General features: G+C 45.3%; 1 protein-coding gene across 1 annotated transcript in view; it reads right to left on the bottom strand.

Moving 5' to 3' along the window:
* ROR2 (receptor tyrosine kinase like orphan receptor 2) overlaps positions 1 to 20,366 on the bottom strand; it is a 114,192-nt gene that overhangs the window by 58,706 nt on the left and 35,120 nt on the right. The window contains exon 2 of the mRNA XM_065405900.1: positions 8,316 to 8,393. Coding sequence (XP_065261972.1) covers positions 8,316 to 8,393 — 78 coding nt within the window. The remainder of the gene's footprint in view (positions 1 to 8,315; positions 8,394 to 20,366) is intronic.

Raw genomic sequence — 20,366 nt, 5'->3', positions numbered from 1 at the left:
CTAATATTCCATCTTGCCTGGACAAATGCAAAACTGTTCTGTCAAGAGTTTAGAGGTTAGCAAAATTTAGTCTACATATCAAATTATGATGGCCCTGGCATCCCACATATACACTAGGCTACAGAAACAACTAACACTGCAATATAGTCAGAACTCTTTTGTATATTGAATTGCCTCTGTTGGATTGCCAGTTCCTCATCTTTTAAGATGGAATGAAAATAATATAAAATATAGCAAAGAGAATCTCACAGTAAACAGATTAAGATGGAGCAGTGATTCTTGTGAGTGTTGGAAAGATGGTAGAAATAAGGAAACTTCTTTCACGGATTATGGGAATATCAACTGCTACCAAATTCTCAAGAACAGTTATTAAACAGGTTAAAAAACAAAGGATACAACTACTACTAGATTGATAATACTTTTGGGCTTCCCAATGAAGAAAACATGTATTGTTTAAATAATATCCATCTTGGAATACTGACTGCAGCAAGGAGTGAAATCACTGCTACATGCAAAACTTAACCTAAAATGTCTTCCTTTGTGAGTGAAGATCTCAAAACAACATTTTGGAAAGAGGCCCTACCCAGGTCAATGATAAAAAATGCATGTGCAATGCCATAGCCTGAATGTGTGCATGTAATCACCATGAAAGCATATTTGTATACACACATAGGGTAGTTGCTTCATGTAAGTGTAGGCACACAATTGTGGGAGCATTTGTCAGGTTAGATGTTCAGGCACACACATAGGCCTGGTCCACACTAACCCCCCACTTCGAACTAAGGTACGCAAATTCAGCTACGTTAATAACGTAGCTGAATTCGAAGTACCTTAGTTCGAACTTACCGCGGGTCCAGACGCTGCAGGCAGGCTCCCCCGTCGATGCCGCATACTCCTCTCGCTGAGCTGGAGTACCGGCGTCGACGGCAAGCACTTCCGGGATCGATCCGGGATCGATTTATCGCGTCTAGACAAGACGCGATAAATCGATCCCAGAAGATCGATCGCTTACATCCGGACCAGGAAGTAAGTATAGACGTACCCTTTGATGGCCCAATTTTCAAAAGCACTGAGCTCCCAGAAACTCATGGGTGCTAGTTGGCCAGAAATTTCAAAGGCATCTAAGAGAGTTACTTCAAATTCCAAAGAATTTCATTGGGTCTTGGACAACTAACTCCCTTAGGGTGGAATTTTCAGAAGAACCCAAGTGTCTAAATATTTATTTGGAGCCAAACTTTAGGCTTCTATTTTTTTTAAATCTTGGCTGTCATTCTTCCATTTTTTCCAGCTTTTCTGTTTGCTGAATATTTCCCAAAAATTTGTTTTTAGTTTGACCTGAAATGAATTATATTTTCCAATTTTTCAGAGTTGCCAGCAAACCAAAATATAAAACAGTTACTAACCTTTCATAACTCTTGTTCTTCGAGATGTGTTGCTCATGTCCATTCCATGATAGATGTGTGCACGCCGCATGCATAGTTACTGGAAATTTTTCCCTCAGTGGTATCAGTAGGGCCGACTCTAGCACCCTCTGGAGTCACACACGTATGTGCCTGTATAAGGGTGCCACCGTCCCCATACACACTGAGTTCCTTCTTGCCAGTAACTTCGACAGAGGGGTAGGAGGGTGGGTCATGGAATGGATATGAGCAACACATCTCGAAAAAGAACAGTTATGAAAGGTTAGTAACCGTTTTTGACTTCTTCGAGTGCTTGCTCATGTCCATTTCATGCTAGGTGACTCACAAGCAATAACCCCAGAGGTCAGCTCATGGATGTGGTCTCCCAAAACTGGCATCGTCCTGGGCCTATTGGCTGATGGCATAGTGGGACGCAAAGGTATGAACAGATGACCATGTGGCAGCTCTGCAGATATCCTGGATTAGTACCTGTGTGAGAAAGCCTGCTGATGAAGCCTGGACTCTCATTGAATGTGCAGTCATGATGGCCAGAGGTGGAACCTTCGCCTGCTCGTAGCAAGCTCGGATACAGGCGGTTATCCAGGACGAGATTCTTTGGGATGACACAGGTAGTTCGCTCATCCTTTCCGTTACTGCTACAAAGAGTTGTGTGGACTTGTGGAAGAGCTTGGTACTCTCAATATATAAGGCGAGGGCACGCCTAGCATCCAGTGTACAAAACTGATGTTCCTCCACGGTCTTGTGAGGATTTGGAAAGAAGAAAGGAAGAAAAAGGTCCTAGTTGTTGTGGAACTGCGACACCACCTTTGGTAGGAAGGTCAGATGGGGGCACAGCTAGACCTTGTCCTTGAAGAACACCATATAAGGGGGTTCTGACATCAGGACTTTGATCTCAGAGACCCTCTGGCCAAGGTGATGGCCATCAGGAAGGCGACCTTCCAAGAGAGAAGCAGTATGGGGCATGATGCTAATGGCTCAAAGGGAGACCCAGTGAGCCTCAACAGGACCAAGTTTAAGTCCCATGAGGCGATCGGATCACGAACCTGAGGCTAGAGACTTTTGGAACAGAGCAGAGGCAGGAACAAAGGGGGCCTTGCTACGCTCTGTTACATGAACCAATGCTGGCGTGACCACACAGGAGCTATTGGGGAGGAGGGATAGCTCAGTGGTTTGAGCATTGGCCTGCTAAACCCAGCGTTGTGAGTTCAATCCTTGAGGAGGCCACTTAGGGATCTGGGGCAAAATCAGTACTTGGTCCTGCTAGTGAAGGCAGGGGGCTGGACTTGATGACCTTTCAAGGTCCCTTCCAGTTCTAGGAGATAGGATATCTCCATTAATTTAATTTTTTAATTTTAATTTTTGATAACCTTCGCATTGTCCCGTTTGATCTTTAGGAAAACCTTGTGAACCAAGGGAATAGGTGGGAAGGCATATAGTAGGCAATCTGGCCACAAGAGCAGGAAGACATTGGAGGGGGAGCCCATGCTGTACCTATGCAGTGAACAGAACTGATGGCATCTCCTGTTCTGTCTGGTGATGAACAGGTCCACCTGGGGGATCCCCACTTCTCGAAGATGACACTGACTAGCACTGGGTAAAGACACCATTCGTGGTGAGAGGAAAAGGATCTGCTGAGGCTATCCGCCAGCATGTTTCAGACTCCTGGGAGATGTGACGCCTCAAGATAAATAGCGTGTTTCACAATGAAGCCCCACAGCCTGAGGGCCTCCTTGCACAGGGCTGAAGATTGAGTCCCTCCCTGCTTGTTGATGTAAAACAGCGGTCTCCAACCTTTTTATGCACAAGATCACTTTTTGAAGCCCCGCCCTGCTCACTCCATTCCCCCTCTCCCTCTGTCGCTCACTCTCCCTCACTCACTTTCACCGGGTTGAGGGTGTGGGCTCTGGGCTGGGGCCAAGGGGTTTGGCGTGTGGGAGGGGGCTCTGGACTGATCCTGGGGCAGGGGGTTGGGATGCAGGAGGGGATGAGGGGTGCAAGCTCTGGGAGGGAGTTTGGATGCAGGAGGGGGCTCCGGGCTGGGGCAGAGTGTTGGGGTGCAGGAGGGGATATGGGGCTCAGGGCTGGAGATTGGGGTGCGGGCTCCCACCGGGCGGCACTTACCTCAAGTGGCTCCCGGTGGCAGCGCAGCAAGGCTAAGGCAGGCTCCCTGCCTGCCCCAGCCCCATGCCGCTCCTGGAAGGGGCCAACGCACCCCTGCAGCCCCGGGGGTGCATTTCCCTGTTCCTGGCCAATGGGAGCTGCAGGAGTGGTGCTTGCAGGCAGGAGCAGCATTTGGCGACCATTGATGTAAAACATTGATGCCGTGTTGTCTGTCAAGACCTGCACCACTTTGCCTGAGATCTGGGGAAAGAACACCTGCCAAGCCAAACGTACCGCAGAGTTCCCTGACATTTAGATGCAGGGAGAGTTCTTCCTGGGACTAGAGGCCCTGGGTCCTGAGACTGCCAAGGTGGGCTCCACACCCCAGATCTGACGCATCTGAGACCAAGGTTACTGATGGATGAGAGGCAGCAAAAGGCACCCTTTCATTACAGATCCTGAGTCTCTCCACCAGGTCAGTGAAGCGAGGACCGGAGGTGAAATCATAAGTATCGAGTCCAGAAGGTGTCTGCTAGGGGAGTAAACTGACGCCAGCCACATCTGAAGGTGTCCGAGGCACAGCCTTGCGTGCTGCACCATGTAGGTGCATGCCGCCATGTGACCCAACAGCTTGAGGCAGACCCGAGTTGTCGTTAGTGGGTGGATCATGACTTTGGAAATCTGGTCCAACATAGCTTGGAAATGGGCAGCTGGTAGGGAGGCTATGGCCTGGGTTGAATCGAGCACTGCCCCGATGAACACTATTCTCTGAACCGGGACCAGGGTTGACTTCTGCTCATTTATCAATAGACTCAGTTCCTGCAAGGTGACCCGTACTGTGCTGATGCTGTGCCGCAGCTGAGCCAGTGACCGACCTATGATCAACCTGTCATCAAGGTATGGGTAGACTTGCATGCCTCGATGCCTGAGGAACGCTGCCATCACCACCAGACACTTCATCAAAACCCATGGGGCTGCCGACAGACAGAAGGGAAGGGCAGTGTATTGGTAGTGGCGTTATCCCACTATGAACCTGAGGAATCTTCTGTGGCTGCAGAAGATAGAGATGTGGAAATAGGCATCCTTTAAGTCAAGGATGGTGTATCAGTCTCCTGGATCCAGTGAGGGAATGATGGAGGCCAGAGAGACCATGAAGAACCTCAGTTTCTTGAGATATTTGTTGAGGCCATTCAGGTCCACGATAGGCCGTAGACCACTTTGGGCCTTCGGGATCAGGTCTCAGGCCTTGAGGAACCTCCTCCACCGCCCCCATGCATCGGAGGGCTTGCACCTCCTAGATGAGAAGCTGCTCGTGAGGGGTGGATGAAAACTGAAGAGTGTAACCAACTGTTACTGTACTCAATATCCAACCGTCTGATGTTATATAGGACCACGCTGGGCTGAAGGGTGACAGGTGGTCCAAAAACAAAAGAGGAGGTGGATCCAGAGCTGAGACTGGTATAATGCCCTTGGGCATACCTTCAAAAGGCCTGCTGGCCCCACCGGAGTATCTGTGAGAGCCTGACTGGGAGGCAGAGGTATAAGGGAAGGGTTGTCGTTGTTTATAACCCTTCCCCTTTCTTCTGTAGGCCTCCAGCCTGGAAGGTGCACGAACCTGGAAGGCTACTGGGGCCTAAAGAGCTTCCTGGAGGCTGGTAGCTTATAAAGGCCTAAGGAACGAAGTGTAGTTCTTGAGTCCTTGAGGCTGTGGAGCTTCAAGTCTGGCTGCTCAGAAACCAGGGAGGAGCCTTCAAAGGGGAAGTCCTGGACAGTCTGCTAAACCCCATGAGGAAGGCCAGAGAACTGAAGCCACGAACAGTGCCTCATGGCGACAGTTGAAGCCACAGTCCTGGCTGCTGAGTCGGCCACATCCAGAGCCGCCTAAAGGGAAGTTCTGGCCACAGTCTTGCCCTCCTCCAAGATGGCCACAAATTCCTGCCTCGATTCCTGTCGGAGGGAGTCTTTACATTTGGACAGCGAGTCCCACAGATTAAAATTGTACCTCTCCAGTAGAGCCTACTGGTTGGAGATACATAGTTGGAAACTGCCCATTGAATAAACCTTCTGTCCAAAGAAGTCAAGTCTCTTAGCATCTTTATTTTTGGGAGTAGCACTTGACTGCCCCTGTCTATCCTAAAAAGCGACAAAGAGTCATGTGGCACCTTATAGACTAACAGATGTATTGGAGCATAAGCTTTCGTGGGTGAATACCCACTTCGTCAGATGCATGTGGTGTCTATCCTGTTCATTCACCGCTGACACTACCAGGGATCCCGGGGGAAGTGAGAGTAAAGGAAGTCAAACCTGCTTGCTGGGAGGTAGTATTTCTTCTCTGCCTTCTTTGAGGTGGGGGGCAGAGAAGAAGAGGTCTGCCACAGTGTCTTAACGGGCCCCAACACTACCTCATTTACGGCTAAGGCCATGCTGGAGGGAGGAGAGGCAGCCAGTATGTCCATCAGGCTTTGGGCGAACTCCTTAAGCTCTTCCACCTCCAGACCCAAGGTCTCCACAAACCTTTTCAGGAGGTCCTGGTGGGCCCTTAAGTTGTCTTGACGAGCAGGGTACTAGGGCCTGAAAATGCCTCATCCGGGGATGAGGAGGAGGAGGCCTGTGCTGGAGGAGAGGCTCCCTCCTCTTCCTCTGCTTCCACTACATCCATTGCAACCACCTACTAAACATCGGCACCGGGATCGATGTTGGAGTCCGATGCCGGGTGGATGAGGTAGTGGCACGCCTTTCTGACACCACCAAATCTGAGAGGTGGGAAGGGGGCCCTGGTATCAGGGGAACCCCCCAGAGTTCCAGTACTGCCAGTGCATCGGCCAGTAGTGGCCTGGTGGCTAGATGCCGGCACCGAAATCTGGAGGCTGGGTATCGATAGGTCTTGGACGGAGCGAAGGAGTCCCCTTCAGACTCCTAAGAGGATTCTTCCCTTGTAGACCATGGCGGTGCAGTACCTGCTTTCACCACTGGGCAGTGCTGACAGACTGGGGACCGGTGTCAGGACGGTGACCAATGCATTGGTACCATGGAGGGCTTGCCTCTGGACAGTGCCTCGTACTGAGACGGAGCTTGACGGACTTCTTCCCTTCTGACCCTGGTTGCCCTAGCTGGCAGGGGTCCTCAGGAGTCAGTGGGATCAGGAGGGACAGCAGATCCTTCACCGCCTGAAAAACCTCCGGTGCCAAGGAGGCCAGGAACCATCTGGCTCCATGCCTGCTCCTGGGATTCTGTGGTGAGCACTCTAGGTGGAGTCTGGAGCCATCAGTGGCTCGGGGGAGGACAAGTGGCCCGATGCAGGTCTCACTATGCCAGCTCCTCCCCGCTTGTCTCTCTTCAGCACCGGGGATGGAGAATGGTGCTGGAGGAGTGCTTGGTGCCGATTCGGAGAGGCTTGGTTCTCAGGCTGGTCTGAGGGCCGTCTCCATAAGAATGGCTTTCATTTGAATGTCCCTGTCTTTTCTGGTATGGGGTTTGAAGTCCCTACAGATCTAGCCCTTCTCTTTGACATGAGACTCCCCAGCCACTTTAGACAGCTAGTGTACGGCATCAGCTTGCTGCAAGAGGCACATGGCTTGAAGCCTGGGGAACAGGGCATGTCCAGCCCCTGGGGCGAACAGTCCCTTGATGACAGAGACAACTACTATATACACTAAGTCTAAGAACTATGTACACTAACTATGACAACTATACAGAATATGACCAAGAAAATCCAACCATTGGGAAAGAAAACCTTGCCACAGCAAGTAGGAGGGGGAGAGGGGAGAGAGAGAGAGAGAGAGAGGGTATTGTTGCACAAAAAGAAAATTAACTCAACACACAATATGAAATAAGACTCTCCCCCAACAAGAGAAAAAAAGAAGAGATAAATAGCAGCTTTGCTGAAAAATATGCTTGTTAGTCCCCAAGATGCAATAATTTCAAAAGGGCCATATGATTCTGTCCCCATCTCCTCCTCAAATTCTTGCTCTGTAATATTGTCAGTAGTATGGTGTTTAATGATACTACATCTTGACCATTATTCTAGTCAATTAATAGTATTTTGCTTGTTTATAGCATTCTTTATATAGTGGTAGTTCTGGGGTTTTTTCACTATATTCCTTTCCCCACTGTGACCTTGCTTTAGTATTGTATGTGGTAAGGGAGCTGGCAGGAAGACATTATCAAAAACAGTCATGTCAAAATACAGGTAAGTAATGCAAACATGCATTTCCTGAGATTGTATCCAAACTGGAATGTAGCATCTCATAGGTATGTCACTTTTTATGCTGTCTATTGAGAAACGTAATGATATGGTTTTACTGAGTACGTAACAGAAACTACTTTTTTGTTTTTGTTTTTTTGTGGTTCAGTCATCAAATTACCCAGCACATTTCTGAAGGAAAGTTTAAACAAAAATTAATCATGAGACTCCTGGAATCTAGATGAGATCACTGGTGAGGGTATTTTCCATACCAATATTAAGTCACATTTGGGACACAACAGGGGCATGTCTACGCAAGCCCTGTGATACAGCAGTATATCTATGCACACTACGGAACTTTTAGTGCACATCAGTAGGGTCCACACAGACAGTTAGCGCACAGCATGCTGGCGTGCTGTAGATTTACACCCCGGCTTGTCAGGCAGTAAGTGTTTGTGTAGGCATGCCCTATCTTTCTCACAACATATTGATGCCTGGGTAAATAAAGGAAGTACATAACAAAAATGACTCCTTTGCACAGTACATTTAAAAATACACTTTTACTCAAAAAAAAAGAAAAAGAAAATAATTGAAATCATTCTTATTTTTACCTTTAGGTGTTGGAATTTGCCTGTCATGTCCATCCACTTGACTCAGAGGATCATTGGAATCTGGTATCTCCATTTCACCTAAGTGAAAAATAAACCATTAAAATTTTAAGCCAGTTGAGATTGAGTTGATCTTTCTCTTCTTAAGCAGAATTAAGATGTTGGGTATTTAAATTCACTTGGGGCCAAAACCTGGTCCCACTGAAGCCTGTGGCAAAATTCTCTTTGACTTCAAGGGGATCAGGAATTAGCCCTTATTGACTAAAAAATTTATCCAGCACAACAAATTGAAGGTATTGTGCTTTACACAGAGACAGCATTAAAAAGTGTGTTACAGTTCTATCCACACAAAAAATAAAATTCAAATACTTTCTGCAAACCTCCTTTGTCATATCAGATTAATCAGTAGTGGAACTCTGACATTCTCAAGCAAAACATGGCATAAGATTTACTTTTGAGAATATATTACATTGATTTAAATTCTATTTTCACAGGTCAAACCCACCCCTGATGCCTTATGCTTCCCAACCCCAACACCACCGTTTGAATGATGATCTAACTACCGACCAAGGCACTGAAAGACAGCAAAAGAAGTAAAATCAGAGTGTTTTATAATTACACATTATTTGCTATTTGTAAAAGTCTCTTAGAACTGGGGGCTTGAAAATCTAATATTTTCTCCAGCCAGTTCTATCATTTTACCGTTAGTGCACACTCATAGACTTTAAGGCCAGAAGGGACCATCATGATCATCTAGTCTGACCTCCTGCACATCACAGGCCACAAACCCGCCCACTTCTGAAATAAACCCATAACCTCTGGCTTAGTTACTGAAGTCCTCAAATCTTGATTTAAAGACTTCAAGTTACAGAGAATCCACCATTTACTCTAGGTCAAACCAGCACACTGAACTCTCTTCCCCCCATCCCAGTATTCCTAATGGTGTTGAAATTAATATCTTTTTGTTCAACTTTTTGTTTACGCACCAGTATACAATATCACAGCACAGCACTGGAAACTGTTAGTTGGCTGCTCCTGAAGAGCAGTAGGGACAGCATCCACAGGCTTTTATTTTTATGGTTTTTGCAAAAATTATGACTACTGTTGCAGGTTTTTGACAGCTTTTTTGTTTTAGAACATTCTTTCAGCAACAGGGAGGGGGTGGATTTATAAGAGATACAGTTATAGGGCTGCTTTCACTAAAACTACTTCTCGCAAGAAATGGCTCAGCCACTAACTCCACCAGAGGGGTTCCCAGCTCAAGCAGAGATAGGTGCCTCCCTGCAGCTCAGATGTTGGGCATTGAACTCCGTGAGGGGGTGCGGCTTGGGAATACCCCTCACTGGCATCTCCCATTGGCTAGCGTGCTGGTTGTTATGGCTCCCATTCTCAAGCACCTCTCTCTCCCCACACATTGTATTGGGAGCCTAGGCACCTAACTCAGGCTTTGAGGATTCCATTGTCTTTCACTGTGCCCAAGTCCCTTTGTGGATCCAAGCCAAAGTACTTCATAAACCTATACTCTCTCCTGTGGTTCACTTCACCTAGCTACTTAGGTAAAATTACACTGTCTTATCTCCACTAGGATTTTTTCAGTGGGACAGCTAATGTATGCTAATTATTCTGCTGTAAAAATACACGCCCCCCCCTTTTTTTTTTTGGCGCAGTGAAGCCAAAGCCAAGGTCTCATACCAAGAGTTGGAGGGGAAGGCAGAGTGTAACAATCCTGATGAGGCGGTCTTTGAGTCACATGTGCATAAACCCAGCCTACTCTCAACGTTATGCTCTCAACTGATGACTTCAAGTGATCGGAGTACACTGGGAATTACAAAAGAACAGGACAAAATGTTATTTATAAAACTGCACAGGCTCAGTTATGATACATGATTACCTACACTCACACTCCTCTATGTAATTTTCAATGCTCATGCAATGATTTAAGTGTCCTTGACTATTTTCTTTTATGTTAATGATCTATGCTCAACTTTATTTCCTGTGTTTTCCATCTGTTTATCAGTTAAGTGAGATTCTCAAAAGGGACAAACATGAGAAGCCTATAGAGAGAGAGAGAGAGCACAGCAGTCTCTCTCTTCCCACACCCACATCCCTAGTTGGTGTTTTTTAACTCTTACATTAGAATGAAACAAGACAAAAGCATCTGCTGATTTTAAAACGCTTTAATAATAGTTTTATGTAATTCCTCCTTGTGCTTGGTATGTTTATGTCTGGCAAAAACATTTGTCTCCAGATGTGCCTTATCAGAATATAATTACAAACTACAGACAGTCTATACCAGCAAAGTCTCCATGACTAAGCAATGTTAAAACTGAAAAATCCTGTGTGGGCTGTAAATTATAAGTCCAAAACAGATCTGCCGTTTTCAACTGTCGCTTTAATGAAAGAAACATTTTATCTTTTAAATATTCTAATCTGAAAGTTTTCTTTTTTAAACCACATTTATTATGAACGCTTAATTTTAACTAGGGCTGTCAAGCGATTAAAACAATCACAATTAATCGCAAGATAAAAATAGTCACAATTAATCACTGTTTTAATCACACTGCTAATAACAGAATACCAATTTAAATTTATTATAAATAGTTTTGGATGTTTTTCTACATTTTCAAATATGTTGATTTCAATTACAACATAGAATACAAAGTGTACAGTGCCTCACAGTGGAAGGGAGGACAGTGTAGAGGATGGGAGGGAGAAATTATTATGCTTTATTACAAATATTTACACTGTAAAAAACAAAAATAGTATTTTTCAGTTCACCTCATAAAAGCACTGCAGTGCAACCTCTATCATGAAAGTGCAACTTACAAATGTAGACTTTTTTTTAACACAACTGCACTCAAAAAACAAAACAATGTAAAACTTTAGAGTCTAGAAGTCGAAGCATGAAGAGGCATATGAATGTCTAACATATCTGGTACGTGAATACCTTGCAAGGCCAGCTACAACAGTGCCTGCGAACACCTGTTCTCACTTTCAGGTAACATTGTAAATCAGAAATGGGCAGTATTATCTCTTGTAAATGTAAACAAACTTGTTTGTCTTAGCTACTGGCTGAACAAGTAGGACTGAGTGGACTTGTAGGCTCTAAAGTTTTACATTGTTTTGTTTTTTAGTGCAGTTATGTAAAAAAATAATTCTACATTTGTAAGTTGCTTTTTCACGATAAAGAGATTTCACTACAGTACTCACATGAGGTGAGATGAAAAATACTATTTCTTTTGTTTTTTTACAGTGCAAATATTTTAATCAAAAATAATAATATAAAGTGAGCACTGTACACTTTGTATTCTGTTGTAATTGAAAGCAATATATTTGAAAATATAGAAAAACATCCAAAATATTTATAATAAATTTAAATTGGTATTCTACTATTGTTTAAGAGTATGTTAATTGACAGCCCTAATTCTAACCCTGACATTTCTGAACTAAGAGTTAAAGCAACGCAGAGCTGTGTTCAACATGAAATATTCCAAAGATTTTACATTGTACATGCCTCTGGATCAGACCTGCCAATAAGTCATTTTGCACATGGAAAGCTTTTTCCCTTTAAATTAAACAATATGAGAGAACCACAGATTCAAAAGTGCCGAGAGCCTCTCAGAGGAAGAGTTCATGCACCCGCTTCTCCATTCCTGTTGACTGCTTCTCTCAATTCTTCATAATTTTACATTCCTGTTGTCTTAATACATTCTCTTCTGCTAGAACTGGATTCACAGTGCTGAGCTAAAACAGATAATGATCCTTATGTATCCCCCACCCATTCACTCTCTGGATTGCTATGGCAGAGGGAGCCAGCTTCCTGGTGATCTCTGCATCAAGTCTACACTGCTGGTAGTCCTTTCGAGACCTCACACATCTCTTCTTCAGCCTACATCTCAGACCTTGAGTGTCATTGCATACCTTCCCCACTCTGCTGTGTCAAAATCCCAGCTCCAATGTCCCATTTGCCCCTTCCTCTTTGCTACTCTTCCATTTTTCCCTTTCTTCCCATGCATTTTTCACACCATCATTCACACATGAACTGAACAAAAAGCCTCCAGTTTACTTCCTTCCAGGGCCTTCTGTTTGACCATTCTAGACCGTAAATTCCTTGAGGCAGCTAAGATCTTCACTGATTTCTTGCAGAGTGCACAGTGTATTTATTACTAAGCATATGAACAATAATTACAAATAAAAATAAAAGTAACAGTGATAATGATATATCGTATCTGTGTTCCTAAACATTAATTTGCTTGGGAGTCTGGAAAATAAAAGGTTTTAAAACTTAAAGGATCAAGCTGTTCCTCATATTGTAAAGAGAATTTAAAATATTATGCATTTAAGGCCATGGTTTAGATATTCCTGCTATTACAACTGGGGGGAGAATCTGTGAACTGGGTGGCTGCCACGCTACTGAATACTTTAATTGGTAGCGATAGAGGAGCAGACCTACTGGATCTTTTCAGATGCATGACTTTGTGCTACAGTGTCTTTACAAGTAGATAACTGTTGGTAGATAAGACCTAACTGCATATTATTACATTCATTTCAGATGTGACAAAAACACCAGACTTCATGAAGTGTAGAGTTCCAGCAGTGTTGCTCAACCTTACCAAAAAATGCCACTCATTCACTTCAATGGGTGGAAGACTCGATGGGGCTGGCACGGAAGAGGGAAAAGTCCCCAACAGCAAGGAAGGAAGATACTCACTGAGGGATACCAGGTAGCTCCTCCCTCCCCTACGGAAGTCTTGATCCCCCATTAGCCAGCTGGGGGGACAAGGGTGCTGATTAGCCAGCATGCTCCAGCTCCTAGGATTTAACCTAGTACAGGGGCCATGTGGAGCCGCTTTCAGATCCATTCCAGCAGCCCTACTCTACCCATACTGACCTAGGAATGGGAAGCCAACCTGACAGATGCTGCGGTCTAGCCCATTGCCCATTTGGGGGTCAGGAAGGAATTTGACAGAGGACCATGGAGTTTTTTGCCTTTCTCACAGTATCTACAAGCCACAGAGGGTTAAGCAGGAATGCATTTAGTACCTAGCTGAGGTATTCAGGTTGAGTTATTAATTCATCACAACTTGCAGTTGGTTTCCAGTGCATTAAAAGAAAAATGAATGGTTCCCAGAGGTAAAATATTTTGGTGATGGGCCTGGGGCTCATGGGATAAAGTAAGACCTTATGGCTCTCGTGGGCCAAGGTCCCCCTCGCAGGGAGGAGGATGCCAGAACTCAGAGTGAGTTAAATCCTGGTAGGTAGGCTGAGGAGAACCAACCCCGAGTTACGGGTTATATGGTAAGGCGCATGTAACCGCCTCACTGTAACCTATTTAAATAGTTGCTATAAAAAAGTATGGGTGATGGACAGGTAGTGCCCCTCCACTGTGTTAAAATATATTAAAAGTTGTGACCTGCTGTTTATTCCATGAATGTGTCTGTCCTCGTTTTGCCACTGTGTCCGCATCAAAACTTAAGTACGTCAACTAGCAAAGGATGGATACGCAAATGAGCAACCAGGATTACAGATATGAAAGAACAGATGGAGGATGAACTGCCCTCACGTTAACTGTATGCAAACAGCTATTATTAAATAATTTACTTGGAGAGAAATGCTCATGATATGAAGCCTAGCTGTGATAGTATCAACTCCCATTGCTAAAATGTTAGCTGAGTAGCATGCTGGTATGTAAATATGTAGTTAACTGAAGTCAGACAAACCACCATGGCTACTGTGGAGCACTCAGTAACCAGAGTGTCAATAGTCCCCTTTGAAAATGCTGACCGACAGAAAAAAGGAGCCATTAATCTCTCAGGCCAAGAGAACAGATCCTCAGGAAACCACAAACAGAAGAAAGAGACTGACATAATTTCATCTTTAATGCTTTATCTGAAAGATAGCACCATCGGATAGTACTGCTCTCTCTTTGGATTGGTTGAATTATACATTGGTCATAAAGTGTAAGACTACAGAGACAGGTGTGTGAACTGAACTCCTAACCTTTTGGTACTAAGCAATTAAAGTATACTGATAAAATCTGAAAGAGCAGTAAGTCTCATCACTAGATTCTAGCGGTTTGGTTAGTTCATTGTGTGTGCTACATTTGTTGGTTGCATAGATAAGAAATCTCTTCGTTCCATAAGAGCTTGTATGCCTTAAGCTAGTTAGGAAGATTTTATTTAAAAAAAAATCTATTCATTATTCAATAAAAGGAAACATAAGAGAACAGCCTGTGTTTTTGCACATACTTTGCAAGAATGTAGCAATCATTGCAAATTTCAGAAAGAAAAACAGTAGTGTAAAAATCACTGTCCTTGCCCAATTTGGATACAAAAACCAACCCTCTACACTAAGAATGGTATTATCCCTTCCTCTGTCAATTCCATCCCTTTCAGAATGTACTCTTTTGTCATAGAACATGAGGAAAAGTGGCCAACTTGATAGGGATTTGGGAAGTAGACAGTTTAGGCCGCCTTTTATAAAAATTCTTGGGACTCCTTCTCATGAACTGGCACAGAAATAAACATCCTGTAAGGCAGAGGCAAGATTGCCCTAGCACAAGTACCAACACAGAATTGGTGATTTCTCAGTTGAATAAAAAGTCTAATCACATGGCATATGCTACTGGTAAAGTAATAGCTAAATAATGATTTCAGAATTTAACTATTTCTTTAGTTCAGGGATCTCAGTATATGCAAATAAGTTGTAATAAATAGAGTTGATAATGTTTAATGATGTAATCCTATTAAAATATTACATGGCATGTTTATCAGCCATACCAAAAAAAACCCAACCCAAACAGATTACATGTAAACTCCCACTGCTTAAATACTAACCATTTTTATATTTAAAAAGAATTATTTTTAAATTATAGTTGAGGAGCAAACCTTAGATCTTAGTTCTGTCCAGTCCTTCCACTTATCAATATATACTAATCCAGGAGCTGAAATTATTTTCTAGATTTAAAACAGTAACACACCCCCTTTACCACTCACTATGTCAACCTTTGACTTAGGTTCTAACTTTATTTCAATAATATAAAACTCCCAAAAGAATAAAAACCCTTCCGTTTAATACCCCCTAATATTCTGTTCTTTTCTTCATAAAACTTTGTTGACCTTCTGTCAATCACTAACCTCTAGAACTCTCCAAACAAAGGACCCACTGTTGGCTTTGATTTAGCTGCCAATCTGATTACTTTGGATTTGGGAAGCAGGCTATTTAGGTTGCTGAATCAGGGCCTTTCATTGAAATTCCTTTTCCAACATCTTCAGCCCCTGGCAACCAATTGCAAACTGGGCTTGGCAAACCTGTAAAGGGCGGTGAACAGTCCACAAAAGATGCAGTTAGTACTACATGATCAGTACACTGCTTTTATAGTTACAGAAGATTAGGAGCTCTACTTTTTCTGTGACAGTTGTCATTTCACATAAAAATACAAAAGAGGGAAAATGTCTTTTTGTTTCAGTTGTTTGGTGCCAGATGCATTACATACAGTTCTTAGAACACACACACAACACACTGTGAAGTTATCTAAACAATTATTTCATTGTAAACGTTGATTTTTTGACTCCTTAGGGAAAGTATATTTTTACGTGATCTCAAGCTAAATTGACAGCAATAGGAGCTTTCACTATTAAAATGTTAGAATTTGAGACAGCCTTTCTACATCTGCTCTAACTTCAACAAGAGGTAACCAGCAAATTCACATGATAAAGGAATGTTGAACCTAAGGCCTGGTCTACACTATGACTTTAATTCGGATTTAGCAGCATTAAATCGAATTAACCCTGCACCCGTCCACACAACGGAGCCATTTATTTCGAAATAAAGGGCTCTTAAAATCGATTTCTGTACTCCACCCCGACGAGCGGAGTAGCGCCAAAATCGATTTTGTCATTTTGAATTAGGGTTAGTGTGGCCGCAATTCGATGGTATTGGCCTCCGGGAGCTGTCCCAGAGTGCACCATTGTGACCGCTCTGGACAGCAATCTGAACTCGCATGCACTGGCCAGGTAGACAGGAAAAGCCCCAGGAAAATTTGAATTTCATTTCCTGTTTGCCCAGCGTGGAGAGCACAGGTGACCACAGATAGCTCAGCTCATCAGCACAGGTAACCATGCAGGCCGATAATCGAAAAAGAGCACCAGCATGGACCGTACGGGAGGTACTGGATCTGATCGCTATATGGGGAGAGGATTCAGTGCTAGCAGAACTTCGTTCGAAAAGACGAAATGCCAAAACTTTTGAAAAAATCTCCAAGGGCATGATGGAGAGAGGCCACAATAGGGACTCAGATCAGTGCCGCGTGAAAGTCAAGGAGCTCAGACAAGCCTATCAAAAAACAAAGGAGGCAAACGGTCGCTCCGGGTCAGAGCCGCGGACATGCCGCTTCTACGCCGAGCTGCATGCAATTCTAGGGGGGGCCGCCACCACTACCCCACCTGTGACCGTGGATTCCGGGTCGGGGATAGTCTCATCAGCTACAGCTGAGGATTCTGCGGATGGGGAAGAGGAGGAGGAGGAGGAGGAGGACGAGCTTGCAGAGAGCACCCAGCACTCCGTTCTCCCCAACAGCCAGGATCTTTTTCTCAGCCTGACTGAAGTACCCTCCCAACCCTCCCAAGCCAGTATCCAAGACCATGACCCCATGGAAGGGACCTCAGGTGAGTTTACCTTTTAAAATACAAAACTTGTTTTAAAAGCAAGCGTTTTTTAATGATTACTTTGCCCTGAGGACTTGGGATGCATTCGCGGCCAGTACAGCTACTGGAAAAGTCTGTTAACGTGTCTGGGGATGGAGCGGAAATCCTCCAGGGACATCTCCATGAAGCTCTCCTGGAGGTACTCCAAAAGCCTTGCCACAAGGTTTCTGGGCAGTGCAGCCTTATTCCGTCCTCCATGGTAGGACACTTGACCACGCCATGCTTGCAGCAAGTAATCTGGTATCATTGCCTGACAAAGCCTGGCAACGTATGGTCCCGGTGTTTGCTGGCATTCAAGCAACATCCGTTCTTTATCTTGCTGTGTAATCCTCAGGAGAGTGATATCGCTCATGGTAACCTGGTTGAAATACGGGAATTTAATTAAGGGGACAGAGGTGGCCGTTCCTACTGGGCTGTTTGCCTGTGGCTGAAAAGAAATCCTTCCCTGCAGTTAGCCAAGCGCAGGCGGGGGAATTGGCCCTGAGCTTTTCGCGTTTGGCTAGCAGGGATGTTCCCTGTTACCAGCCACGCGGTCGGGGGAGGGGTACATTGATCATCCCAGGGAATTCATGGCGGGAGGAGGGGGGTGGGGGGGTTAGTTTGGTTTCTGCAGGGATCTTCCCTGATACCTGCCACGCGGTGGGGGGAGGGATAAAGCGATCATCCCAGAGAATTGGATGGGGGGGGTTAGTTTGTTTTCTGCTGCTGAAGGTTAACAGGAAAACCGCAGCAGTCAACAGGCTTTGCTTGGTATGTGGGAAAGGAGGGCGCAGAAGCCGAAAGACAATGGCTTACCATGGCTGCCTGCAAGGTGAATTCTGTTGCCCGGACCTGCGTCTGTGATCTCTAACACCAAAGCCACAGGCACTCAATATTAAGATGGAAAATGCGACCTTGTACTGAAATCACATGTGCTATGTAATGTGAATAGTGTTTTTCACTATGAAAGAGTGTAAGCATTGTTCTGTAAAATGTATCAGTTTAAAAACTTCTCTCCTTTTTTTCAACCCTCCCTCCAGCAGCTGCAAATTTTTCAAGCCTCCCTCCTCCATCCCGAAGGCTATCTCAGATAAGGCGGCATAGAAAGAGGACGTGAGACGACATGTTCACGGAAATAATGGAATGCACCCGCAATGAAAGATCTCATTTGAATGAGTGGAAGGACACTGTATCTAAATTTAGGAAAGATGCCAGTGAACGTTAGGTCATGAGGGACGCTCGAGATGAGAGGTGGCAGGCTGCAACGCTGGGGCTGCTGCGTGAGCAAACGGACATGCTCCGGCGTCTGGTGGAGCTTCAGGAACGGCAGCAGGATGACAGAGTGCCGCTGCAGCTGCTGTATAACCTCCCTCCCCCCTCACCATGTTCCATATCCTCCTCACCCAGACGTGTAAGAACACGGGAGGGAGGCTCCGTGCACCCTCCCCCTCCACCCCAGTGGACAGCCCAACCAAAAGGCTGTCGTTATATTGAATTTGTTCAGTGGCCTTTTACTTCCCTCCTATCCTCCTCCCAAACCTCACCCAGATTACCTTGTTGGTTCTCTCCCTATGTTTATAATCACTTAATAAAGAATACATGATTTTTAAACGATAGTGACTTTATTTCCTTTGAAAGAAAGCTGGGGGAACGGGGAGGGTGAGTTCCTTACAGAGAATGAATGAGTCAATAAAGGGGGCGGGTTTTCATGAAGGAGAAACAAACAGAAATTTCACACTGTAGCCTGGCCAGTCATGAAACTGGTTTTCAAAGCTTCTCTGATGCACAGCGCTTCCTGGTGTGCTCTTCTAATCGCCCTGGTGTCTGGCTGCGCGTAATCAGCAGCCAGGCGATTTGCCTTAGCCTCCCACCCTGCCATAAAGGTCTCCCCCTTACTTTCACAGAGATTGTGGAGCACACAGCAAGCAGAAATAACAATGGGGAGATTTCTTTGGCTGAGGTCAGAGCGAGTCAGTAGCGATCGCCAGCGACCTTTTAAACGGCCAAATGCACATTCTACCACCATTCTGCACTTGCTCAGCCTGTAGTTAAACAGCTCCTGACTCCTGTCCAGGCTGCCTGTGTATGGCTTCATGAGCCATGGCATTAAGGGGTAGGCTGGGTCCCCAAGAATAACTATTGGCATTTCAACATCCCCAATGGTTATTTTCTGGTCCGGGAAGTAAGTCCCTTGCTGCAGTCCTTTAAACAGAGTAGTGTTCCTGAAGACGCGAGCATCATGAACCCTTCCCGGCCAGCCCACGTTGATGTTGGTGAAACGTCCCTTGTGATCCACAAGTGCTTGCAGCACCATTGAAAAGTACCCCTTGCGGTTTATGTACTGGGTACCCTGGTGCTCCGGTGCCAAGATAGGGATGTGGGTTCCATCTATCGCCCCACCACAGTTAGGGAATCCCATTGCAGCAAAGCCATCCACTATGACCTGCACATCTCCCAGAGTCACTAGCTTTCGTAGCAGCACCTCAGTGATTGCTTTGGCTACTTGCATCACAGCAGCCCCCACAGTAGATTTGCCCACTCCAAATTGATTCCCGACTGACCGGTAGCTGTCTGGCGTTGCAAGCTTCCACAGGGCTATTGCCACTCGCTTCTCAACTGTGAGGGCTGCTCTCATCTTGGTATTCTGGTGCTTCAGGGCAGGGGAAAGCAAGTCACAAAGTTCCAAGAAAGTGCCCTTACGCATGCGAAAGTTTCGCAGCCACTGGGAATCGTCCCACACCTGCAACACTATGCGGTCCCACCAGTCTGTGCTTGTTTCCCGGGCCCAGAATTGGCGTTCCACGGCTATAACCTGCCCCATTAACAGCATGATCTCCAAAGCACTGGGTCCCGCGGTTCGATAGAATTCCATGTCCATATCCTCATCACTCTCGCTGCCGCGCTGCCGTAGCCTGCTCCTTGCCGCCTGGTTTTCCAGGTTCTTGTTCAGCATAAACTGCACGATAAGGCGCGAGGTATTTACAATGTTCATGACTGCTGTCTTGAGCTGAGCGGGCTCCATGTTTGCCGTGGTATGGCATCTGCACTGTTCACCCAGGAAAAAGGCGCGAAACGGTTGTCTGCCGATGCTTCCTGGAGAGGGGGGAGGATATACCCAGAACCACCCGCGACAATGTTTTTGGCCCCATCAGGCATTGGGATCTCAACCCAGAATTCCAATGGGCGGAGGAGACTGCGGGAACTATGGGATAGCTACCCACAGTGCAACGCTCCAGAAATCGACGGTAGCCCCGGTACATGGACGCACACCGCCGAATTACTGTGCTTAGTGTGGTTGCATACATTCGACTTTATACAATCTGTTTTACAAATTCAAATTATATAAATTCCGATTAATCCCGTAGTGTAG

This window comes from Emys orbicularis, chromosome 6, assembly GCF_028017835.1.
Source record: "Emys orbicularis isolate rEmyOrb1 chromosome 6, rEmyOrb1.hap1, whole genome shotgun sequence".
Classification (NCBI taxonomy): Eukaryota; Metazoa; Chordata; order Testudines; family Emydidae; genus Emys; species Emys orbicularis.
Note: the sequence above shows the minus strand (reverse complement) of the source record. Positions and strands in the feature narration are given on the sequence as shown.